The sequence below is a fragment of the Gouania willdenowi genome, chromosome 10 (genome assembly GCF_900634775.1).
Source record: "Gouania willdenowi chromosome 10, fGouWil2.1, whole genome shotgun sequence".
Taxonomy (NCBI): domain Eukaryota; kingdom Metazoa; phylum Chordata; class Actinopteri; order Blenniiformes; family Gobiesocidae; genus Gouania; species Gouania willdenowi.
Genome location: NC_041053.1, coordinates 6,284,716 through 6,312,386, shown reverse-complemented (window position 1 = coordinate 6,312,386; position 27,671 = coordinate 6,284,716). Strand labels below are relative to the sequence as shown.

Here is a 27,671-nt window from a genome sequence, read left to right as displayed (position 1 = left end):
GAATAATTAGCTAATTATTCCCCATTTTTCATGCTTACTAAATATTGACTGATATGGATTTTTAGGGCCAATATTGATACAATTTTTTTTTTCCATCAGTCTTAGCCGATGACCGATAATGGACTGTTGATGTTCTTGACCCGATATTTACATCATAAAAATTACACAATGATGATAATAAATGGTACAAGTCTCAATTTTTTAAAAAGGAGCATTTATTAAAATTAACAAAGGTGAGGTAGAACGACAAGTAAAAAAATAATGCGGAACGGCGAATGCAGCAGTCCGCATCGGCCGATGCCGATACGTGTAAAAAAACACAAAAATCGACCAATGTATCTGTCTATCACCAGTGCTTACCATAGGCTTTGCTTACTTTTATGTTTCTGATGGCGTACAAAAACAAACATGTATCTGTTTTTGTATTAGGCGAAAACATATAAAATAAATAATTTATATACAGTACAAAAATCTAAATGAAAAATTATGTGACCAAAACTGACCTTATATCATCTTCACATACATACATATATCCCTACATACACAGAACAGAATAGACTAGACCTTTATTGATCTTCCATAGGGAAAATTTACACGTTGCAGCAACACAATAGAATGGCACACAGTAAGAACAAAATAAATACCAACATTAAGACAATAGTGTAAATATACGACTGAAGGACAGACGTAAATAAAAATAATAATGAAAATAAATAAACTTAATAAAAAAAAAACTTAATAAAAATGGTTGGGGGGGATATCAGAGTGGTGGCAGTTATATTTTCTCATAAAGTCAAACCTTATAAAAATTTAAACTTTCAGTATTCTTTTTTTGTTGGCGGTTTCCTGTGAAGTTCTCATATTTCCGATAGTCACGAAGGCGACATGAACTTGAGTTTTTTGGGTCGGACGCTTCCACTTTACTACAGTTTAGGGAGACACAATCAGATAAATATCACAATATAGCTTGTCCCATATTTTACTACACACTGTCTAGTTATAAGTGCTCATTAGTATAGGCGATGGACTGAATATTGTATTTTATAAAAGTGTTTCAGATTATTCGGGTTGTAGAGGAGAGCGACCACCCCTCTTAGATGGTACAGTCCACACGTTGACTTCCCAAACAAACATGGCACATGAGCCCTGAGCAGACTCAGAAAACGAAACCATACTTCTGTGTCTGTTCTCCACAGTGTTAGCGCACAGTTAGCGCCTTTCTGCGTTCACACACACGGACATGGCTTTGCAGCTCTTTGCCAGAGGTTCACGGAGCCTCATTAACCCGCGAACCACAGCAGGTGCTCAGTTCAAAAGCACATTATCTCTGGGAACACCATCAGCAACAGGTGTGCTCCAGGGCCAGGCTGGGAGACTGTGCTCCACAGCCAGTACAGGTGGGCTCTGGAGGGGAACCAGCACCTCCTCCTCCTCCTCCTCACCCAGGAGCAGAGCAGTGTGTCTGGGCAGGATCGCTGTCGGTGCAGCCCTCGGAGTCGGTACTGCGGTTCTTTTCCAGTCCTTTCACTCTGGATCCATGACTGCCATGGCCTTCACACTGGACCTGGACTCAGCCACAGGAGACTGGGAGAAGACCAAAGGTGAGCCAGTTCAGCACAGGACAAACATTCCCAGTAGAGCCTGTTTTTTTTGACACCACAGGTGTTTCACATTTGGTTAATTAAGCTCATTCAGTGTAAAGTTAATCCTGTAAAGCCTGAATCATTACATGATAGACATAAAATTACAATGTTTGGGAACTGGAGCGTTTATTTGTCCTTATGAACTACTAATAAATACATAAATACATGTTAATAATTGTGCCTGTGTGGCATTTTTGCATCAGCAAATTTAGCCCTGAATAGTCTTTGTGGTCAGACTTTATTTGAATTAAAATTGTTGAAATGTATATTGTATATCGCCATTTTGAGAAAAAATATTGAAATATGAGTTTTGGTCCATATTACCCAACCCTATTCATATTTTCATGCAACAATGAGATACACACCAATGGAACTGACACAGTGAAGTCTATGACGTATAACATTTAACTTATTTTCCCTCATTTTGTGGATCACAAACTTTTTATTTTGCATGGTGGTAGGTCTGAAAACTGCGGAAAACAATATAGATATTTTGTACAAACATGGCAGTATATTGTAGAGCTGGGTGATTTTACCTTAAAAAAAAAAAAATCTCTGTTTCTAAAGAAAAAATCGAAATCCATTTAAATTTTTGTTTTTAATGCACTTAAAAATAACTGCAGACATCAGATATATTGTCAAAAGTGTAAATTTATTGCTGTGATTGTCCTCAAGACTTAAAATCCATAGAACAATCCCAAAATAAAAAGTATATGAGTCTCTGGCATTCAACTATTTCAAGCTTTAACCCAGGTTTAAGCAAGTGTAACAGCTACTTCACAGTAGCTTAAATTTTCTGTTTAAGAAATCAGATAACTACATATTTTATAACATATAACATTACAATTAAAAAAATTATTAACTCTTAGTTTCTTAGCATAGTGTGAATAAAAAAGTAAACATTCCTGTGGTGCACATATAGCCTATTCAAGGGTCCCACACATGTAAACAAAGAGGGGGCTGTCTCACATTGTGCTACGGTAACACACAAGGACGGAATGTGAAAAAGTCCAAAAAACTGGTGGAAATTTTTTTTATATATTTTGTTTATTAATTTTTTTGTCTGCACATGCTGTCACAAGTCAACACTACTAGAAGTGCAATATTTTTAAGACAGCAATGCATGTTTTTTTTATAGCAATTAAATAAATGAATAAATTGAATTTAAAATATTTTTTTTTTTAAACTTGAATTTGCAAAATAAAAACTGTTTTTATTTACAAACTTGATAAATCAATTAAGTCGATTTTTTTTTTTTGCCCAGCCCTAGTATATTGTACGAACAATATCGTATATTGTACAAACAATACATTATATTGTACAAACAATGTAGTATGCTGCACAAACGTGATATTATATTGTGCGAACATATACTTATGTTGTACAAACAATATAGTACATTGTACAAACATGATATAATAATGTTGAGATGGTGGAGGTAGTGGATTTAAGCCAGGAGTAAGAGTAAAAGGAGTAAGAAAGTTAACGTACTACACATGCACATGCGATGATGGATGAGTGTCAATTAGGGCTGCTTGATTATAGAAAAAAAATAATAATAATCACAATTATTTTTGTCATAATTGAAATCACGATTATTGAAACAATTATTTCTCAACCAAAAAGTAATTTATTTTGTGTACAAAAAAAACATCATCAAACCCAAAGTGTTCCCATAGAAGAGAATTTGATTTGCCACTTGTTTCCCAAGTGTTTTTGCTGCGTTTCTCCTGCCGTGTTTCAACACCACTAGCAACAACTTTCCTTGTGTTAGCCTGCATGCTAGCTTTAGCTTTGAGAGGGGCGGGGCAGAGGGGAGGAGCTTGCATGTGCGTGGATTAAACAACTCAAAGTTAGTGTTAATAGCGTGTGTGCACCAAGCTTTATTTGTAGATCTCCCTAATAGTGGGTTTGTTTTATTTAGCGAGTAAAATATAAAATACAGTAATATATATATAGTATATATCGTTTTTTTTAAATAATCGTTTTTTTCTTGATTATGTTATTTTTGTAATCGTTGGGTGTAATAATCAATTGAAGTAATTGAATTTTGATTAATTGAGCAGCCCTAGTGTCAAAACATGGATTCTCAGCTATTGCGGTTTCTGTGCAATCTCTGTGTCTGAGGAGTTCCTTTTCCACATGGAGGACGAACATTGTCTTTTTCTAGACGTCAGGGCAGGACGTGTTTTAAGGCAGCGTGGGACTGGGTGGGTGTGTGCGCATTCGTATTATATTTCTCATATTATCATTACTCCATGTTCTGAACAGCTTGATCATTTATGGGTTGCGGGGGTCAGCTAGTGACTATCTCTAGCTGTCATTGGGTACTAGGCTGGGCAGGGGTACACCCTGCAAGCTCCATACTTTTAAGCTTTTTCCTCAGTGTGCTCCTACTATTGACATCATCCACTGAACGAAGCATCATAAGGTTTCTCCATGCCTCAGCCCAAGCATGAAGTAGAATTTGATCAAATCCTGCACAGCCATCGTCTTCCTTATCAAAATCCGTAGGTTGGATCAGTTATTCTCAACCATAGGGTCGCTGCCCATTCTTGGGCCACGGGTGCCAACTACTGGGACCCGTTCTGCACCTGTGGACCTCGAGGGCCGCCGGACCGTGGCAGTGAGGCGTTGTTCAGTTTTGAACACGCTCCAATAAGCAGCAGCAGAAGAAGACAGGTGCAAACCTTTGGCTGAAGTTAAGGAAATCTTTTTAAATGAAAAAGTGAAGATGAAAGTAATGCCACCCCCTATGAAGGTAGATATGTTGTAAAATGTGAGAGCTTGTAGAATGTGATGTGAGCATGTGTATAAAAAATCCACACACGTGAAATAAATTTTGTCACAAATGATAAGAAAAAATGTAGAGACTGATATTTACACATAAAGTTACAGCTGTAAACTTGTAATCCAACATTTATTCACATGTTTTTTAATTACTTGCATAAATGATTGTTTACAACCACAACTCTCTGGTTACAACTTCTCCATTCTACTGCTACAGATGCACAAACTACTTTTCTCGTGTGAATCTGCGCTGCTTGAGTTTTGCAACACATTTTGCGAGACGTCTGTAGCAAAACTGATTCATGCTCGTAGAAATGGCCCCTCCCCTCCTCGCTCCCCCATGTGTGTGATTGACCAATCAGATGCGAGGAATTGGAGACAGAGGGCTGTGTCTTTTTAGCACAGCAGCCAGTGATATGTCCGAAACAGTCATTTTTCTTCACTGTAAAGGCAGGATGCTGAAATTTGCCTCTACAGATTGTTAGAAAAAGGTTGTTAGAGTCATTTATGAACAAAAATAGTCATGGAGAGTGATTCTCCTTGTTTATATTTAGGTTAACACTATGTGGAGATGATAAAGAGCTGACAGCTGATGCATTGGCCAAGCGGTTTATGTATTTTACAAAATCTACAATCTGTATAATGTGACGAAGCAATAAAACAATGAACATGTATGTGAACTGTCTCATAAAAATAATGTAAAACAATGGCACTTTGATGTGATGGGCAGGAAGTGCAACAAAAAAACATCCAGAATGATGGAAATGGGGGATTTTTTTAATTTATTTTTTAAATAATTTCAAATATGGGCGACGGCCTAAAACCAATCGGCAGGGGCCCCAAATTGGACGGCCCTGCTCTAGACACAGGTGTTTTATACCTCAATCACTTTAGACACACCCACACCACCCAGGTGATCCTTGTGAGACTTGGCAATGATTAGATGGACCTCTATTGAACTATGAGACCATTACATTTAAAAGTGAGTGAATAATCATGCAAACATTTTTCTTTAAATATTTTTGTTTGACATTACTTTGTAGAAGCCTGTTTCTGTTTTGACATTAAACTGTTATTTCTAAGACATTTTTGTGTGAAAAAAGCACATTTTCTTTAACCTTGATTTATTCATTAAAGCAATAACAGGCTAAATCATCCAAGGGGGTGAATACTTATGATAGGCACTGTATAAACTAATATCACACTGCATTAACCCAGTAACTCTTCCTATTGATGTTTCAGTATAAAGTAGCTGCAATGGCTGAACTAATTACTGCCCCATGGTGGATTATCCTCCTCCACTGTCTCACCTCACACCCTCTCTGCCTTCCTCAGTCTTCTCTGTCTGCCACAGTGATGCCCCTGGACTCTACCACATCTCGGGCAAGCCCCCCTCCCTTCCTTCACCTCACTCCACATCCCCCCCGAAGGCGTCTGGCCCAGATGGTGTTAGTTACAGGGTCCTGCAGACCTGCACTGCCCAGCTGTCATGTCTGATACCAGTACTCCAGGTCCTGGGGCCGAGCATACGTACAAAAGAAAGCATACACCACTTATAAGTATGTTTGGCACTTAAAGAAATAAAAAACTGGCGAGATAATTTGCGCACCTCCACGGCAGCTCTGACCCTGCCGTATGCACAAAATCATGAGAAACAGGAAACTCCGCCCCCAACAGGAGAAGGATGAAATTAAAGACAGTTCTGTGAAATTAATACATTTGTGTGAAAAAATCAAACATTGCACATTTCACAACACATATCATATATGAAGGATATATTTTCCAAAAACTCACTGCCCCAGTGAGTGAGTGAAGTGCGTGTACCTACAAATATAGTTTTATATTATTAATAATAATAATAATAATAATAATAATATTTGTAATTAAAATCACATGATCATTTGCGCAAAACTGCTGATCAATTGGCTGCAACACCTGTAGCTGTTATCAAAAGAACACACTCACAATGCTTAAAGACGCACAGCGGCTTATCTGGCCCCCCATGAGGATGAGGCTGACACCCCAGCACCACCGACCAGTAAACACCCTGGGACTGATGAAAAATATGGTTTTACTTGAAATTAAATATTGTGAATTACGTAGAGTTCCAAACGTGTTTTACTACGTGTTAATTTTTACAATTTCAAACAAGGAAATACAATTTAATCCCGTGCTTCTGGCACATATAGTGCATCTGTGTCCCCCTCAACCTCCGTTATAACAGAGGGGTTCCCCAATCTTCCTCCAGCTTTTTGTCTGTGAGGCTGCGGTGCGTTCTTTCCTCCACCTGTTGAACAGACGCTCTTCCAATGGAGAGTGATACACATTTTCTAACCATTTCTGTTTCACCTCAGTCACAGTCTGACGCTCTGAGGCAACACAACGCCATCTGCCTTTCTATTATTCGCAAAGCGCACTGACACCAAATTACACTTTCCTGCGTGTGTGCACCTCAACAATTAATACCTCCACCTCGCACTGAGTGAAATTTGTTTTATTTTCCTCCTCGGTCCACCTTGAAATTAATTAGTGAATATTCATTAAGGGCATTCACCACACTTTTATAGGCACCATATGGGCGGAGCAAGATGTTTCCTCAGGTGTGAAAACTTTTCAGTTGATTGTGATTTAGAAAAGGAAACAGGCGTGGGATGAATGCTCGTTTATGAGTTGTAAATTTTATTTGCGTATGCACTTCCTGGTTTTTAGTGTACACCAGCTCAGAGCCGTATAGAGAGAGAGTTGCAACAACGGAAATCCAGAATCTTTCACCGTCACGTGATTCATGTAAGACTGAATTCGTACCCTGGAAGTCACTGGCGGCCTATTCAAATCAATTGACATCACTGGAATTTTTGGTAATTTGGCGTCAATAACTGCATTATTGACAATATTTTCAACATTGTTGGCATATTTTAAACTTGTGTGTGCTTTCAATCTCACTTAGGGTTTCTAACTTCCCTTTCCCTCTGCCATGATTTATTTATTTATTTTTTTTTTTTATTTATTCAGTTTATTTCCGACATGGTTACGTTCACTTTTTTTTTTTTTTTTACATTTTTTTTTTTTTTTTTTTGTACATGCCGAAAAAGGAGACGAGAGAAGCAGTTTGCTTATCTGGGTCCCGTCCCCTGTTTTACCATCGCAAATTTACATGGGTTTACATGTCTCTCTGGTCAAACATTCTTGAGTTGTTCTGAACAGTCCTTTTTTGTGTATTCTCATCTGTAGTCAGTGTTGTCTTGTTTTTATTCCTCCTCCTCTCTATCGTTGTTCGTGTTGGCCTTGTTCCCTGCCAGACGTTGTTAGCATTCCTCCAGTTCAAGAATAGTTCCTCTTTCGAAGGTGTTTGGAAGGTTTTTCCCTTTTCATCCATAATGTCACCACTCGGGAATGTCTCTTTTGGACACACGTCTGCAGCTTGTTTTGTCTCTACATCAAGGTTAATCCAGCTGTTGTTAGTTCTATTGGCAGTGTTGTATTTTCCACTGTTAGATTTAACTTGTATAAACACATTATTATATCTTAGTTCATAAGCAAGGTAGTAATTTCATTGTATTATATCTTAGTTCATAAGCAAGGTAGTAATTTCATTGTATTATATCTTAGTTCATAAGCAAGGTAGTAATTTCATTGTATTATATCTTAGTTCATAAGCAAGGTCATAATTAGCTGAGTTTATACATGATATTTACAGCTAAGGGAAACTCAAAGCTTCAAAAAATAAATCCATAATTTACCTTTTTGCTTAAGCTTGCTGTTTAGAAATCTCAAATATGCAGTATAAATTCATAGCAATATGACAAAAATAGCTTTCTTCATTGTTGTTGTTTAATTTTGTCATTCTAGCTCGTACTCCAAAAATTAATTCCTCATTTTTCACTCATCGCTGTACAATCATATGTCCTAAAGTTATATTTAATTCATTAAATTTACTACAGCAAAAACAAATTAAGTTTAAAAGTATTTTATTTATTTTATTCTATTTACTTATTTCATTGTATTTCAAACTTATTTTGATGGATGAAATGGCATTAATATAACTGAACCTTGAGGTTAACGCTGTGTGTTACTTTATCCAGTAATGTTTGCATATCCTTACCAGTTATCTGCTATTTATCCCTGAATCTAGTAGTTTAGCGCGGGATAATCCACTAACATGCTTTAATGCACACGTTAATGAGTTTATATACGTTGATGATGATAATAATAATAATATCCAATATGATTATTTCTACGTCTTACCGTTCAAAAATGCATCACAAACTCTCTCTGCTGTGGCTTCAATAGACTTCATCAGTGAACTTCTTACTTCCGGGGAACGAATGCGAGTCTGTATGAACCGCCATTGCTGTGAAAAAACTGAAGCATTGGAGTGAACAGAGTCTCTATCTCTCTAAGTCTCTGGGCCAGTGATCTTACCTAGGCACAGTTTTATAAATGAGACCCCTGGAGAGGCTGGTCTTAGCTTATATCAGGCCACAGAATTATGAAATAATTTTTTAATTTAAAAAAAAAAAAGCACACGTAATGCAAAAATAACTCCCAATAGTATTTTTACTGTTTAATATAAATGTAAGATAAGTTACTTAAGATTTGGGTTGCTAAATTTCACTCTTATTTCTTATAATTAAACCTAGTGTTGTGGTAGTCGAGACTCGTCTTGGGCTCGAGACCAAATTATAAAAGTCTCGATCTCGTCTCGGACTCGGGATTTTCTCTCAAGACCGTTCTAGACCAGCACTAATTCCTGCTATTTTTAAACTTTTTTATAATGTGATAATAACACGGAGAAGAACGGGATAAAACAATCTTTTATTCATTCTTTAATCCACCCCGTATAATGACCACAACCTCTCTCTCTCTCTCTCTCTCTCTCTCTCTCTCTCTCTCTCTCTCTCTCTCCTCTCTCTCTCTCTCTCTCTCTCTCTCTTCTCTCTCTCTCTCTCTCTCTCTCTCTCTCTCTCTCTCTCTCTGTGTGCGCGCGCGCGGCTACGGTGTCAGTTTGGACCGTGGAGCACAAGGGAGATATGAACTAATCACTGGTAAAACTCCAGAAAACAATCACCAGTAATAAATATTATCTCCCTGGTAAAGACAGTAGCTCTAACAACTGGTAAAATGATAAACTGACGATATTACAGCCTGTGAATGCAGTACAGGGGACGCACTTACTCCGGCACTCTGGGTCACAATATAATTATTTTTTATAGTTTCTGTTTCCACTGTATCCAGATCAATAATAATCAAAATCAACAATAACTATTGATTGATTTGTCACATGACTGTTCCAGGGTTTGAGTTTGTTTTATTTAGTTTCACATCTACCTGTAGCTCTATGTTTTTTAGACTGATGACAACTTGTTTGTAGTTTTATTTCAGAAAGTTTCACTTTTACAGTTACAGTTGGAAACCTTTGTTAATTGAATATCCTAGTTACATTACAGTAACCATATTAAACTATATCAACTAAGTGAATTAATAAAAATAACCTGTGTAAAGGCTTTTTCAAACTAAAAAAATATCTTGTGAACTCTGTGACCTGTTGACCTGCACAACTCAAAGAATCAGAATCAAGAATCATTATTTCTTGGCAGAAATACTTTTAAACACTTGCTGTACATTCAGCTGACATAAAAATCTTGTTTTGAAATATGTAGAATAATTGTGAATTTATCAGTGGCAGTAGTAGTTTTAATATTTTAGTTAAATTTTTGCAGGCGCCTTTTTTGTCCGTCAAATGTATTTGAAATAAACTAAAATTAAAGAGAAAATGTTATTTAACTGTTGAACCTTGCCTTAGTTTTATTTATTTATATATTTTTTTTAAATTGATGTTTATGATCTTGGTCTTGACTTGGTCTCGGTCCATTCTGATCTCGGGCAAGTCTTGGTCTCGGATAGTGTGGTCTTGAACGCAACACTAATTAAACCAGATCAGATTTGATAATTTCATCATGAATTACTGAGAGCAGTACAAACAGGATATTTTGGTGTAATAATCACAATAGTTACATTACTGTCTAATGGAGCCAGGTTTGTCTGTGAACACGTGAAATATAATAAAAAATATTGAGTTTCACAAGTTGGGACGGATGAATACTTGACGGTAGTTTGATTCTAACATGTATTTCACATGACGTGTGACATGTTAGCTTTAATCCTTCCATACAAGTGTTAAATCTGACCATAAAGTAAATCAGTGGCTCTTTGTGGTTTGATGACAGTAAGCCGTGTACTTTATTTGGTCTCTTCTGTTTATGAAGTCGTTAGCGTTAGCTCTTAGCCCAGTTTTATGTTTGGGGAGATTAACTCAGCATACTTTAGTCAACTTTCCAGTTCATAAGCGTTGCTGCAGGTACATCTCTTGACGTGTTTGTGGGAACTTTGGGTGGTTCTGATGGAGGAACTTGGACTGGTTCACTTTGTTGGGTCGATGTGACCGTCCAGGTTAGTTTTACCCTACTGATGATGTGTTGTTGCAATAGTAACAACACATCATGTTGTATGATTACTATTGCAACAACACATCATCAGTAGGGTAAAACTAACCTGTCTGGTAGCGTTGATGCTATGACGCTCTGCAAAAGGAGGATAATAAGAGGTTGATGATCAAAAAATTGGGGGAAATTATGGCTTATTGAATAAGGTTTTTGCCTGTGGCCCTTGCTAATTTCTGACACTGCTTACCAGCCTCATATGGGGTTGAGGACGCCATCATCTAGCTGCTGCTATGAGCTCAGTCTTACATGGATGGTTCTGGTGGCTTTGTGAGAGGCACTTACTTTGATTTCTCCATCCAGCTGGTCCTGCTGAGTAAGAAGCTACAGGAGGTGGGCTAGACTCTCCTACTACCTGATAAAACACTGATCACCTGACCATCACAGCACAATATGCTTTGCTGGGACCTGTTCTGTCTGGTGTGGTCTTTTGTAATGACTGTGCTGTTCCCCATTCCTGTTCACTTTATACACTTCATACTTTAAATATGACTGATTCAGTCAACGTGCAGATGTTCTCTGATGACTGTGGAAGTGCTTCGGGATAAACTCCTGTTCCTGAAACCGACAAAGACCAAGGAGATGTTGATCGGCTTCAGGAAGAAGACCACAGTGGAGGATTACAAATACCTGTTTGTCTCCATCAACAACAGGTTGGACCGGAAGTCCAACATCAGCGTTCATTTGTGGAGACAAAAAAAGATTATATCACCAATGGGAGCAATCAGAGCACAAGAGGTTTATGGCTACTTAATTTATACGAGTTTGTTAAAAAATGCTTTATACCGTGATATAACACTGTACTGTAAACAGGGACACTGTGCTTGAATAAAATATGTTAGTACAATCAGTTTATTTTAAAGCTGGGGTACTCAAATTAGATTCTTATTAGCATCGTATATTATATAGTGAAAGTAATAATTTCTGAAAAAAATCATACGTCTGCGTGCAGTCTGTGCCATAATTAATTATTTTGGTTAATAAAACCCTGGAAAACAAAACCTTGGCGGTCACGCCCTCCAGCTCCAATCACAGGATTTAGAGAAAGGAGGGGTGAGCAGAGCCCACGAAGGAGCTTCCTCATTGGCTGCCCTCATATATAGTGAAGCGTGTTCATGGTGCAAACTTGTTTTCAGTCTTGGACTAACTTTGGACGCGCAAGTGGCTGTTTTCCTTTTAGACAGGTCATCTGCACGTTCAGCTCTCATGCGTGATTTTGTGCACTTTCAGAGAGGAGGAGACTGGGAGGGATTATCAGAGTGGGGGGCGGGATTTACGGTTCAAATTCAGCCATGCCCCTCTGTCATGGTTCAAGATTCAAGTAATGCAGCTTTAACTGGATTGCAGTGAACATATATATTGTGCAGTAATACTATCATTGTTAAAAGGGGAGAAAAAAAAAACTTTTATTTTTTAGATTATATTTTTTTTATGTGAAACTTATTTGACTCACTCTGAGCAGAACTTTAGAAAGGAGGTATATGGATTTTTCTCATACGTCAGAAAAGATAAGAATATGATAAACTATTTCTTTGTAACCGCTTGCATGAATTATTAAATGTTAAATCTCTTTCATAGCTCAAATCTTCAAATTAAAGTCTGGTACACATTCAGCTTTTTACATCATGATGCATTCACTAATGTGGATTAGTTGGTGTTTATGTTGAATTTATAAAAGAAAGTAGTTCCTCTGCTGTTGCTGGGGACAGTTCAGTGTCCTACTGTATTGTATCTTTCCTGTCTCTTCCTTGTCCTGAACCCCCTGTGCACCCCATGTCAAGCTGCTGGAGGTTATGTTTAATATATATATATATATATATATATATATATATATATATATATATATATATTGTAGGCCTCACATCAATAAATTGAAGATAATTTACTCACAAACAAATGAAAAAGGATGAAATTGCTTGAATGTTTGTTTTGATCTCCACTGTAAACACTCACTTTGTTGTCAGAAAAGTTTTGAGCATTGCATTGTGGGATGTGGAGTACTGTGAACAGATGCACAGATGTTTTTAATTCATTGATATTTTGATTTCTTGTGTTTATCCCTAACACACTACCAAAGGGACTTTAAAGTTTTCACAGAAAGCCCCTAATTTGGCCGAAATTGAATGTGTCTGAGTGAGTTGATATCAATGGGAATACTGGGAACAAACTAGAACAAAAATGGAGTCAAGCAATTGACTGTCCTCATGGTGAGAATCAATTAAAAACACTTACAAACACATCCCACAATGCACTGGGCAAATTTTTTCCAGCAATGTCAACAAACCAAGTGTAGTAGTTTGGATCAAAACGGGCTTTCGAGCGGCAAATTTCAATCTTTTACGCTTGTTTGTGAGTAAATGATCTATTGATCAATGAGGTCTGTCTTTATCTGCTGAAAAATATCATTTCCAGCAGCTTTAAAAATCAGTCATTGAGCAGAGGGATGTTTTCTATCTTAAGCTCTGTCACTGGCCGCTCCATCATTGTTACCACAGCAGTATCGTGTTTCCGCTCACTGTGAACGGTGATTATTCGCATTGATCACCAGCTAGACCAGTGTTTTTCAACCTGGAATTAAAATGGGGTCACCTGAAATGTCTAGTAATTGATTAAGAAAAATTACCGATTCAAATATTTTTATTTTTTTAATTATTTTCTCAATTATTATCTCAAACAAAACTATTTTATACTTTCACGATCTCAAATATAAATCTGGTTTAGATAAAATACAGTATGAAGATATCTGAGCTGGTGGATCTTTTTGCTCCTTGCACTCATTTTGGCTGCTCTGTATCTGTAACGCTGTATAACAAACAGGACAAAATAAATTCTAGAGAAAAAATGTCTCTGTGGTTTCCAGAAATGTGTTATTTAAAAATGTAAAATAAAAGTGGGGAAGCACTGAGTTGGATTTTTTCCACTTCTAACAGGACCTCAAACTCAATCTCTTTGTTCATTTGGGTCGTTTCTCTGTTTCATGCTGGGATTTATTATTGTGAATGATCACATTCATGGAGGTGATTTGCTTTGACCATTATTAGTTAATACGGAGTACGCCCAGTGGGTGTTTAGCTGATTAACGTGCACAGGTCTGCAATCTGTGAAATATTAGTGTGGGACTGCTTGGAGGTGTGTATGCAAAGTTAAAAATCTCTGTTTTTTTCAAGCAGCTGCTTTGTCTGCTAAGCCTTTAGTAAGAATCCTACTGACACATTATACGTGAGACTCAAGAGCTAACATTGCAGCAATAGTAGGACAGACTAAACATCAGTCATTTGGTTATTATGTTATGACTTCACAGTGTTTATACTTTGCTCACATTGAATCACAGCCTCAGTGTATACTATTTACCTTGTAACAACCTCTAAACAGCTAAATTCAAAGCTTAATATCATTAAGTGACACAAGTGTCAGTAGTTTATGGCGTCATTCATTTCCATTTATGTCTTGCAGGTGTTTTATAGCTCAAACGTGCATGTTTTGATCTCCTCCAGTCTGGTGTCTGCTAATTCAGATGTTTTATTTTATGTCTTGCTAATGTCTGGCCTTTCTTTCTCAAACTCTTCTCACAGACCATCTGCTGTCTCTGTCAGTGAAAGACAGGAGACAGAAGTACAGGACGCCCAGCTTTGTGCCTCTTGAGGACGTTGAAGTGTGGACTCCGACTGCCGGTCAGACTCTCACTATTACACATGATAACTAGGCAAGACCTGTATTTGCAAGGCAAATGCGTATTTGGCACTTGAAAAGTGAAAAAATTGGCAAAAATGACAACCTGTATCTGGATTTGTTGACAAGTTAGTTTTTTTTACTAATTAAATTGAAATTAATAATGCAGGAAAAACAGACGACTGATCTTGATCTTAAATATGACCTTGAGCGAACGCCAAGGTCACAACACAACAAAATATGTTCCAGATCAACTTTTCCCACTAGTTGTCAGTTTTCTTCAGGATCATTTTACCATTAAAAAATGTAAATCTAGGGCTATACTGACAGGTAAAATGGCTCAGACGCCCACACCAAAAATATTAATACCAATATGTTCATTGATTAGAAATCCTAATAAGGTAACTAAGAGATAAGAAACAAATTAGATAATATTTTAAGTGGATTTTACAGCTGATTTAAGACGTGGGTCAAACTGACTCGTTATCATAAGAGATGCTAGCAGAAAGCTAACACGAGAGGAATGTTACTTTTTTATCGGGTCACTTATTTTAGGCACAGTAATTGTGATTATTTGTAATTGACTTTAGTAATTGAGAACATAATTGTTATTGACTTTCAGTTGGAAAATCCTCATTGTTGTTTTAGTTGTAATTGGAAAAAAATATGCTTGTCACCATAATCATAATTTAGTTGTAAATCATGGATATTTAAAGTTGTAATTGTAATTGACCCCAACCCTGGAAGGAGTCATATCTAACTGTAGCATGTGTGTCCTCATCAGGTGGATCTAAGCCCAGTTACTACGACAGGAATGAAAAACTGGACCAAAAGATTTGTGTATACAGCGGAGACATCACCAAGCTAGAGATAGATGCTATTGTCAACGCAGGTACGTGTGTATGAATTTACCTGAGTCAGATGTTGTAATTTAAAAAAAAAAACAAAACAGAAAACATCAGAAAAATAAAATCCATTTGAAGCTGGTGGGTTCACTGGCATAAACGTAGCAGAAGTACCGGTAATCATGTTCCCTTCATGCACTGCAGTAGCAGGAAAAAGCTAAGAAGAATTGTGTGTTTGAGCTGCTTCTGATCCAGCAGTGGTGTGTGTGTGTGTGCGCGCGTGTGTGTGTGCGCGATACGAGTTTGGGCTGTGACGGTATCTATTGTGTCTGCCTGGTGTGTGGGAGAAGCAGCCGTAGGGTTTTTTTTACGGTTAGCAACATGCTGTGAAGTTTTCTTTATTCTGGTAATGTACAAAAAAAGAAAATGAAAGACGAACAGCGGTGTAGTTCTAGAGGGACTGATGCTGAGTGGCTTCTCAGTTACTTCAACAGAACTGAAACAGAGTGCAGATATGGGTTACGTCTCAATACTGAAGCTTTTAGGAAGAACTGCTTTGAAATGAACAGTCATAACACTGACTTTCAAAGTCCCACAACACCTTAGAAATAATGTACTGCCTGTGGAAATATTGGTGTAGATTATCATGCAAAAAAGGTCAAAATGACTGATTTTACAATTACTGTGTATATTTAGCCTAAAATGGTTGTAAATATTATGAGCCTAATCATAGTGCTGGGCTATATATTGAGATTTAGACACAGTAGACACAAGATGGCTGCTCAGGCCACCGTTGTATCAGACAGAGGGGTTGAATTAAAGTGATAGGCCACCCAGCACATGAATTCACTTTAGACAATGGTCAAAAGCTGAATAGGGCAAGGCAAGGCAAATTTATTTGTATAGCGCATTTCATACTCAAGGCAACTCAATGTGCTTTACATGATAAAACATTCAATTGTTTAAAATCAATAAGAACATTTAAAATCATCAGTAAAATCAATTAAAATCATTAGTAAAATCAATTAAAATCATCAGTAAAATCAATTAAAATCATCATGACATCAACAACATGACTAAAAATCTCTCTCTCAATCATATGCAGGAGAGAAAAAAAGTGCCTTTAACTTTGATTTAAAATTGTTCACATTGGATGCTGACTTCAGCTCTGCTGGCAGTTTGTTCCACTTCTTTGCAGCATAACAACTAAAAGCAGCATCACCATGTTTACTGTGAGCTCTGGGCTCCACTATCTGACCTGTGTCCATAGATCTGAGAGACCTGCTGGGTTCATACCTGACTAACATGTCACTGATGTATTCTGGACCAAACCCATTCACAGATTTATACACCAGCAGCAGAACTTTTAAGTCTATTCTGAGGCTGACTGGGAGCCAGTGTAAAGACTTTAAAACTGGAGTAATGTCTCTTTGTTCTGGTTAAGACCCAAGCTGCAGCATTCTGAACCAACTGTAGCTGTTTGATGCTCTTTTGGGGGATTCCTGTCAGAAGACCATTACAATAGTCCAGTCTGCTGGATATAAAAGCATGGACCAGTTTCTCCTGATCTTTCTGAGCCATTAAACCTTTGACTCTGGAGATGTTCTTTAGGTGGTAGAAGGCTGTTTTTGTGATTGATTTGATCTGACTGCTGAATGTAAGATCTGAGTCAATCAGAACACCAAGGTTTTTGACTTGGTCTTTAGCTTTTAAAGATCGAGACTCAAGATAATTGCTGACAGCAGTCCTCTTTTCCTTGTTACCAAAGACAATCACCTCCATCTTGTCATGGTTTAGTTGAAGGAAGTTTTCACTCATCCAGCAGTTTACTTTTTCTAAACAGTCACACAACACCTCAATGGGACCATGGTCATCTGGGTTCAGTGATAGATATAGTTGTGTGTCATCTGCATAGCTCTGATAATCAACCTTACAGTTCTGTAAAATTTGTCCTAAAGGAAGCATATAAAGGCTAAACAGAAGAGGTCCAAGAACAGATCCCTGAGGAACCCCACAGGACATTGGTAATCTGTCAGATTCAAAGTTTCCAATGCTTACAAAATATCTTCGCTCCTCCAAGTATGACTTAAACCATTGCATTACTTTTCCATTTAGTCCAACCCATGTTTACAATCTGTGCAACAAAATTGTATGATCTACAGTGTCAAATGCAGCACTTAGATCCAACAGAATGAGAACAGATTCTTTTCCTGAATCAGTGTTCAACCTTATGTCATTGATCACTTTGATAAGAGCAGTTTCAGTGCTGTGATGAGAACGAAAACCTGACTGAAATTTATCAAATATTTTGTTGAATGTTAAGAATTGACTCAGTTGGTTGAAGACCACCTTCTCAATGATCTTGGCCATGAATGGAAGGTTGCTGATTGGTCTATAGTTAGCCAGTATAGAGGCATCCAGTGTTCTCTTTTTTAACAGCGGTTTCACAGCAGCTACTTTCAGGGATTTTGGTACGGTGCCTGATTGGAATGAGCAGTTAATTATCTGACACAAATCAGTGACAATTGACTTTAGAACAGTTTTAAAGAAGTTTGAGGGTATTGTGTCAAGGCAACACGTTGATGGATTCAGCTGCTGAACAGTTTCCTCTATTGTTTTTGGGTTCACTGTAATAAACTCTAACATTGTAGTTGACTCATCCCTCAGTGGTTGAAGCTGTTCAAGCTTTTTGTGATTTTGCTGGTTTGTTCTGATGTTTGACCTTATTGATTGTATTTTTTCATTGAAATATACAGCAAATTCATTGCATTTTCCAGCTGACAGTAATTCAGGGGCTATCTGATCTGGGGGGGTTGTGAGCTTTTCAATTACAGAAAACAACGTGCGAGAGTTGTTGACATTTTTGGCAATAATTTCAGAAAAGTATTGCTGCCTTGCTTTGAACAAGCCATCATTGAATTTTTGCAGACTTATTTTGTACAGTTCTAGATGAATTTGGAGTTTTGTTGATCTCCATTTACACTCAGCTCTTCTACAGTCAGATTTCAAATTCTGCATTATCTCAGTCCTCCTCCAAGGTATTTTCTGTGTGTTTGGTTTTCTCTTAGTTTTGATTGGAGCCACCACATCTATGACATTACAGACTTTTCTATTATACTCATCCAGAAGATCATCAACTGTCTCAGCACTCAATGTTGGTGTCATTGTTATGGCTTCCATAAACTGTGCACTTGTGTTCTCATTTATGTACCTTTTCTTTAAACACACATAACTAGGGGTAACAGATGTTACAGTCTCTAGGTCAAAAAAGACACAGAAATGATCAGATAGAGCTAAGTCTCTTCCATCAACAGCAGAGATATCAACAACTTTAGAAATAACCAGATCCAAAGTGTGACCATGAGTGTGTGTCGGACCAGTCACATGTTGTGTAAGACCAAAAGTATCCATTAAAGCATACAGTTCTTTGGCAGTATTGTCCATGTTATTGTCTACATGAATATTTAAGTCACCTGTTATTATTAAAAAGTTGTATTCAGTGCATACAACTGACAGCAGTTCAGCAAACTCATCCATGAATTCTCCAGAATATTTTGGGGGTCTATAAATGACTAAAAACAGAACTCTTGAATCACCCTTCAGTAAGAATGACATATATTCAAAGGAGATAAAATCCCCAAATATTATTTCTTTGCACTGAAATACTGATTTAAGAATGGCAGCAACTCCACCACCTTTCCTGCAAGTACGACACTTATTTAAATAAATAAAGTCTTGTAATAGTAAAATTTTACTAATTCCTGTAAGATATATCTTTAAAGTCATCTATATTAACTTTCAAACATCAAACACACATAATATCCATCAATATGTGGGCATTGGCATTTTGGAGATTTCATCCAATCAGTGTTTGCATATCACAATATTGTCACGTCAGGCTAATGAGCGACTAACCAGTGGTTTTGAGATTGGGAGAGTTCTAGAAAATGCTAATCGGCTCTTTTCCAGGACACCTTAAGCATAGAAAACCCACATACAACAGCTGAATAAAGATAAATCTGTTGCTAACTCAGTATTTTATGTGGTTATTGTCTTACCACTAAACCTGTCCAGTTTATAGGCCTGTTTGAAAAGCAGGACAATGACTTCACGACTTGCTACAGCGTGCTTTAGTGTTGGTGCCTTGCAGAATGGACATCATGGGTGCAGAGATTGCTCTGTCTGACGGTGCATTTACTAACAATTTTCTCCATCTCTAGGAAAGTGTGTTGTTTCATGTTAAATAGTTTATTAACACAAACATGTTTCACTTTTAATGCAAAGAAAACTATAGATAGATATTGTGGTGGACATGATGACTTAAGATTCTTTTGTAAGTATAACATTCATCATTTTGTTGTATTAGTGCTGTATTTTAACTTTTAGGGAACATGTCTTATGGAATGGAAAATATCTACAATGTCTCACTTTCTGTTTTAGTTTAGTCTCTTCTGTATAATTACTAATCACTAATGATATTTTAGATTCTACTCTCTCCTTTGACCATTAGATGGAGCCAGAGGCCACATTCATTCGTTCTAAATCTGTTCCCAAGGGTGTTTTGGGGTAAACCTATCTGGTGTCTTGGCACAGTGATTTATCAGAGAAGAATGCAGTGAGCCAGTCTGCCTCAATGTGCTTGATGATGAGGTTTCTACAGTAAAATGTGTTTTTTTTGCCAATTCTGGCAGCTGGTGTCAGCAGGTGTGCAGTGGGTAAACAATCTCTGGACTTTTGATAGTTGACTCTTTTTAGAGCGAGTGTCTGATTGTGTGTCAGCGTACACTGGTGGCAGTTTGCATTTTTAATGTCTGCATGTTGTCTAAAGAGGCTGCTTTATGTTACAGTGCCCACTTAACAAGAGCTTTTTCAAGATTTTACAGAGTTGCTGAATGCAAAGTAATTCAGATATAACAGGAGGATACGGCCAATAAAGTGTCATTTAGTAGAGAGAATGAGGCGGTGTTGGGGAAGGAGGCTCTAAGACTCAGCAGCAACAGATGCAACATGATGGAGAGTTGGCTCCTGTGCTGAGAGATAGGAAGAGGAGAGTCTGGAGGAGCAGAGATAAAAGTGTAACATGGACCCTTATTTAGATAGCAGACTGTATTACCATGGCAACAAGCAGGTAGAGGCAACCCTGTCCGGTCATCAGGTTCTGCCTGACTGACTGGCTAGTCAGTTGACCGTCACCAAAGTCTTGTTTTTGACTAAGCAGTTGACCTTTTCACTGGGTGACTAACTGATTGACTAAAGGCTCTATGTGGTGTAGGTCACACTTAAAGAGATGTGATGTGCTTTGTTCAACTGATTTACAAAATTACTAACTTCTCCTGTTGCTGACCAAGCAGCCTGGAATCGGACCAGTGCCTATGGCTTTGACAAGTTGAGTTTCCTCTGGCTGCTCTGAAAGGCCTTAAATCATAATTTAGACTCTAAGGCAGCAAACATTCGATGGAACCCAACTGTGTCCAATTATATGCTGAACTGGCCGCCTGGTAGGTTTTTGAGGTGGGGGTTCCTCAATCCTGGCTGATGGCGAGAAATTGACACTAAATAACAAACACGTACATATTATAAAAACGAAAATAGTTCCTATAGAGAATGTCTTTGCAGAACACATCCATACCTGTGAATTACTCGCTTTAACGCCCCACTTTAATGTCATTACCCCCTGGGCTGTGACCACATCTTACTGCTGAGAATTATTTAAGGCATCAAACCTGATAATGATGTGTTTCTTGCTTAAGGCACAAAAAAATTTATATTTCACACAACTATAGGCAGAAATGCGTTTGTTTCCATCCATCGTAATTATAGGCACACACACATTCATGTCACTTAATGTCACTCCAGTTAACCAACATACATGTTTTTTGGCTGCGTGAGGAAGCAAAAGTACATAAAACCTGCCCATAAACCCTCAGCATACTTACTGTGAGACAATGTTGCTAATCATGAGGTCACCTGAGCAATGAGCATCCTTTTTTTTTTTCATTTTCATCATCAGATTTGCATTCTTTCTTGTTGCTACATTATATACAGTTAAGGCCGAAATTGTTAGCCCCCCTTATGAAATTAGACAAAACTCTTGAAGTGTTTGTAGTGTATTTGTTTCCAGAATAACAAAGACCAAATTTTCACTATTTTTGATTAGGATATTTTATCAATACGAGTTCAAACAAAAAGGTCAAATATGAAACCTCCAAAATACCAAAATATTACCCCCCCGGCCATTAATAGTCAATAGTGACACTTTCTGGGCTGTTTTCTGACAACAACCCCTTAAAGTAGTTCTTAACTAGGTTGGCACAGGTCTCGTCTGGAATATTGGCCCATTCTTCCATTGCAAATTGTTCCAGCTGGTCCAAATTGCGTGGTTTTCTAGCATGGACATTAACTTTGGGCATCCGCCATAGATTGTCAAAAGGATTAAGGTCAGGGCTCTGTGCGGGCCACTCCAGGACCTTGCTTTTGGGAACTGTTCTTTGGGTTGAAGGCGTCTCCCTTTCTTAGCCTAACATAAGCAACATTCAGGTCCCCAAACGGCTCCAGTTTATTCTCATCAGATCAAAGCACAGACTTTGTGGCCGTACCAACCTGTCATTGACCGATCTTGTTAGATCTTGGAAGCTAAGCAGGTCTGTGCCTGGTCAGTCGTTGGAAGGAAGACCACACTGAGAATTCCAGGTGCCACAGTGGGGGACAGTCGCTCTAGTGGTATCTGTCATTGTGTCCTTGGGCAAAGCACTTCAGCCACATTGCCTAGTATGAATGTAGTGTGTGAGTGAGTGAGTGTTGGTGGTGGTCGGAGGGACCGATGGCGCACTATGGCAGCCTTGCTTCCGTCAGTCTGCCCCAAGGCAGCTGTGGCTACAATAGTAGCTTACCACCACTAAGTGTGGAGTAAAAGAATAATCCCTTAATTCTGTAAGGCACTTTGAGTGTCTATGATAAAGTGCTATATAAAATCCAATGCATTATTTTTATTTTTACTTCCAAAACTCGTCTTTGCCTTTCATATGTTGACGGGCAAACCTCAGCCTGGCTTTGATGTGCCGCTCTTTGAGTATTGGGGTTCTTCTGGGACGATGGCCTTGAAGCCCACCACAATGGAAAGACCTGTGTTTCTTGAAACATCAACTCCAGCAGAGGCCAGGCAGGCAACAATCATCTTAGCAGATGTCCTGGGATTCTTGCTGACATCTCTGACTATTTTCCTCTCTAGTGTTCTTGAAATCTTGCACTTATGACCACGCCCAGGTTTGTTTCTCACAGAATTTGTCTCCTTGTACTTGGCAATGTTGCAACCTACAGCAGTTCTAGACACTGTGAAATGCTGTGAAATGGCATATCTTCTTTCTTGGCTCAACATTGATTTCCTTTGTTTTTGGCATGATGAGTAAAAGCAATCCCTCTCAATTATGTGTTCAAGTGCCCTGTTTCTTGGAGTGCTGTTATAATGATTGAATGTTCAGGTGTTCTTAGAAAGTCAATTGACTTGTGATTTGTGTGGTTTAAAAGCTGATGGGTTAATTAGGTGTGTTTTGAAAGCAATAATTTACATGGGGGGCTAATATCTTTGACCACCCCATTTTTCTCTGTATTTAATATGAAGCAAGCCTAAGATTGTATTTTATATTCCAAAATTTACCAAAAGCTACTAAATCACACTGGTGAATCAGGGCTCGAGACTGCGACCACATTGGTCGCATATGCAACTATTTTTTCAGTGTGTGCGAGTGAAAATTTTATCTGGACGCATCAGTGCGAGTGCGTATGGGTGACCTTATTTTGGACAGAGCGGCTGAGCACCTCATCACGTCCCACAGAGTGCACTTGCAGACCCCTGGCCAGGGGAAGAGGGTTAGGAGACCCCACTATAAGAGCTGGACCCTCTGAATTGAATTCCATGGGGTGAAGCAATGCAGATGCTAAGTTGGTTATGCTACTGTTAAGGTAATTCAAGCATAGTATTTCTGCAAAATTAAAAAAAAACTAAATACATGTAACCTGTTATGTTTTGCTGTTATTTAAAAAAGAAATGGTTACATCTTCTTTTAAATTGTATAAAAGAAATGACCTGTTATTTCAGCTACTGCTTGTTGCAGAAAAACTTAATATTGACACTAAAACATTTAGCAAATATATCTCAAGTCATTGTCATTCTTTACTTCATACAAAACTACAGTACGCCAGTTAAGACAACTATTCATTAGCATACATGGCTATGCATAAATAGCTATGCTGTACACTCTCCCCACCTCCTCCTCAACAAAAAAAAAAAGAAAAAAGGGTGTGACCAAATTCTATGCTGGTGCGACCAACTGAGAAAGTTAGTTGCATCAGTGCCACTGCTGGAAAAGTTAGTGTAGAGCCCTGTGAATGTTTAATTATATCAAGTTTATCAATGCTGCAAAAATTGGGAAGAATTTTTGTAAAATGTTCATAATTTCTGGGGGGGCTAATAACTTTGGGCTCAACTGTATTTGTTTTTGTATAAAGAAAAGTTGAGTTTATTTGAAGTTATTTATCCATCATGTGCAAAAATAAGTGTTGAGCATTGCACAGAAAATTAAAGAATTGGTGGGACCTAAACATCAAATAGTGTAATCAGTAAATGAATCAAAAATATTTTTAAAGGTTTTTGAAGGCACCTTGTCTGACAAAGCATGATCAATTACATTGTCCGCTAATTGCAACCCTATGCTATTTGTATTATTGCAGTTCACAGTAATCACATGAAACCACATAGTCCTCTGCTGTGAGGACACTGCATTTCTCACATTTGGTACCATGTGATTGGTATATTTATCTTTGGTTCATGCTTTGTTCACACTTTAAACTGCAACATGGTTTGTGTAGAAATAGTTTCTGCTCCTATAGAAGTCTCCATCAGCTTGTCAGACATAGAAAAGTTAAGATAATGCTTGCACTTAAAACTGAAATGTGCTAAAGTTCATTTTGAACTGAGAGAACCTGCCGACTGTGAACGCACTCGGTTACATGTTGCTCAACCATGTTTCCTTCTTACTTCCTTATTACCTCTCCTCAGTCAGCACTCATTGATCAACCAAGTAGGGGAGTAGCTGTGAGGCTGGCTCGTTTGTGTCTCTCTCAATAAAGATTGAATTTACAGTAACTCTCCACTCCACCTTCTCCTCCTCCTTCAGTTACCCCTTCCACCAACCCCCCTCCTTCAACACTTTTACAGCCTCTGGCTTCTTCCCAGTTCTATAAAACACTACAAACATAAAACCCACAAGCACTCAAGAGCCGTACAGTGAGGTGAGGAGGGTGGGACAGGAGGGGGAAGAGATGGTGGGCAGAAACATCCTCCTCTTTACACCCCTCAATCACTCCGCCCAGAGACGGAGAACAAGATCAAGGGGAGGATATATTGTCTCTGATGGGGTAGCTGATTAAGATGGATTGCACAATGAAATATTGTCGGAGTGATGAGGTGTGCGTGTGTGTGTGTGCGCGTGCAGTGTTTCAGTAACAAACTTTGCAGTTTAATGTACAGCAGAATCCCTAAAATGTTCTATAAAGGTTTTAGGGATAATTTTTTACCTCGCTGGGTCCAGGGTATGGTCATCTACCATTGCAAGGCAATGGAAAGATTCTTCATAAAAGCCTTGGTTGAAATTGTCTTTATTTCCTGACAGAAATTAAGATCTTATGTGCTCTCAAAAAGGAACGAAGAAAATCTGTCATCTGTAGCAGCTGTAAACCTGTAAAAACTGACCAATGAAAAAATGTGGTTTATTTATTATTAACCAATCAACCAACCAAGCTTGTTCTCGACCCCTCGCGTGCACTAGCTTACACTCAAATCGCATCACTGGTGACGTGACCACTATTGGAGCACCGGTGCTCGTGCATGTAAGTGAGGGGCGTGGCTTTAGAATAATGCTAGTTTTCAAAAATTACCTACTCTGTCTTTAATATTAGTGATCAGTTCGATAGATGAGGGCGAGAGCGTTGGAGGGTCTCGCTTCCAGAAAATCTTACAAGTTTGTTCAAAGGCACAAAAGATTTCTTTTTTCTTTCAGTAGAATTGCATTGACTGCAACACTTTGTGAACTGTTGGACGTAATGCTTAATGGATCTTGTGAAAATCATCTGAACTAGTGCCTTCAAAATGACTGGTTTTCATACCCTGTGGGTCAAACTGACAAACTTCAAGAGAAGTCAGGAAACGGGACAAAATGATTCTTGGGGAGCTTTTAAAGCCATGTGGTCTTCACAAAAATAACTTTAGATGCTGAGCTAAGATCTTTTTATTGACATGGAAGCTTCTCTCAGTGAACAGATCATGGGTTTATAATTTCAGTCAGAGTTCTGGTTTGAGCTGAGTAAACACTTTATCCCCTCAGTGAGCATCCGTTTCCTCCTAATACTCCAGTCCCAAATTAAATGAATTAACATTTTATCCATGGGAGTAAATGTGTATGTGGGTCATTCTGTGTCATGGCCCTGGCCCTTAGTGGGTGAACCATTATGGATCATCATCTCAACATCAATTGATCATTAATTAAATTAAACTTTAATTGCTTGTTTAATTAACATTTAGCTGTACTGAAGTCTGAAAAATAGCAGAAAAGCATAACTTGCAATGTAGTCTAAAAATGACCAGTTATTATTTTGGGGTCATAATATGCAGACAAAAAAAATATTGTCAATAATATGCTTTGAATCTTTTCGGAACAGTTTGGGGATGCCTCTTACGGTTCAACTTTATACATAGATGAGCTAGTCTAGGTAGAAGAGAGTCTAACTGTCTGACCTCAACCTGATGGAAACACCTTTGGGAGATTTATGCTATTCTTGGCAGAATGTCCACACTCGTAAAAATTGAGCAAAACCTTTTCAGAGGTAGTTCAAATTGTTATAGCCTCAAAGGGTTAGATTCTACTTTACTTTAAGCCCCTGGGGTTATGAATGGGATGTTAATAAAGTTTGTGTCCCAATGCTTTTCACACTTCTGGGGGTTTAAACCATTGGAACACAAGAAGAAAACATTTCTCTTTATGACTGATTCCAAACGCGTTTTTCATTGTTTTGCCCAGTTTCTGTGCGTCTGCAAACAGACTGCTATTCACTTTGTATTTGGAAAGCTTTGATCTTTGCGGTGGGTCTGTTAATTAGCTCAGTTGGGAAATTTAATGAGCTTTTGCATCGTGCCATTCTGTTGAATGAGGGAGTTATTGGCCAATAACCCGAGGGTTGGTGGTTCGAATCTTACTCCAAGGTATCAACATACTCTGAATAGATAAAAGTTTATCTTTGTGCCTTGAAAACAGCCCACTGTTTGTTTTCTGATCCACTATTATTGTTATTGAATTGGGTAATTGTTGCAAGTTATGTACTTTGAGGGGTTTCATATCCAAGAAAAGTTATCAAAGAAACATTTGGAGAAGATCAACTTAAAGACCTCAAACAAACTTTTATCTGCTGAATACATATGTATTTGGGTATTAAGTTGTGCTGTTTATGAATCATAGTCCCACTCTTCACATTTTAGTCAAATAATTGTAATTTTATGTATTTAGCTGTAAAATGTCAGATATAAACGCCGGCTTTTACAATTAAGTTTTGATATTGGCTGAAACAGATTCTTTAAAGGGGACATATCATTCTAAATCTACTTTTTTAGCACTTAAATGCATTTTGTTGTATATTTAGAGTGCTTAGAAGTACAGAAAAAATCAAAAATAGTCTCTTCAGGTGCTCCGTAGATATCTTTATATTCTGTTTTGCTCATATTTTTCAATCTGTTTCGATTTTTCTATTCTCTATTACGTTTTTTGAACTACTACATCACAGTATTTGCAGCAGAACTGCCAAATTAGTACATCAACTCCAGGCCCAAGGCAAGGCAAGGCAAATTTATTTGTATAGCGCATTTCATACTCAAGGCAACTCAATGTGCTTTACATGATAAAACATTCAATTGTTTAAAATCAATAAGAACATTTAAAATCATCAGTAAAATCATCATGACATCAACAACATGACAAAAAATCTCTCTCTTAATCATATGCAGTAGAGAAAAAAAGTGCCTTTAACTTTGATTTAAAAATGTTCACATTGGTTGCACTTCTTTGCAGCATAACAACTAAAAGCAGCATCACCATGTTTACTGTGAGCTCTGGGCTCCACTATCTGACCTGTGTCCATAGATCTGAGAGACCTGACTAACATGTCACTGATGTATTCTG

The 27,671-nt window shown here is 37.9% G+C and overlaps 1 protein-coding gene across 1 annotated transcript in view; it reads left to right on the top strand.

Annotated features, from left to right (window-relative positions):
* Positions 1-1,112: 1,112 nt before the first annotated feature.
* The window catches only part of macrod1 (mono-ADP ribosylhydrolase 1), a 174,188-nt gene continuing 147,629 nt past the window's right edge, over positions 1,113-27,671 (top strand). Inside the window, exons 1-3 of the mRNA XM_028460395.1 lie at positions 1,113-1,601; positions 14,506-14,604; positions 15,387-15,494. Of these exons, the coding sequence (XP_028316196.1) occupies positions 1,241-1,601; positions 14,506-14,604; positions 15,387-15,494 (568 nt within the window). The 5' untranslated portion in view covers positions 1,113-1,240. The remainder of the gene's footprint in view (positions 1,602-14,505; positions 14,605-15,386; positions 15,495-27,671) is intronic.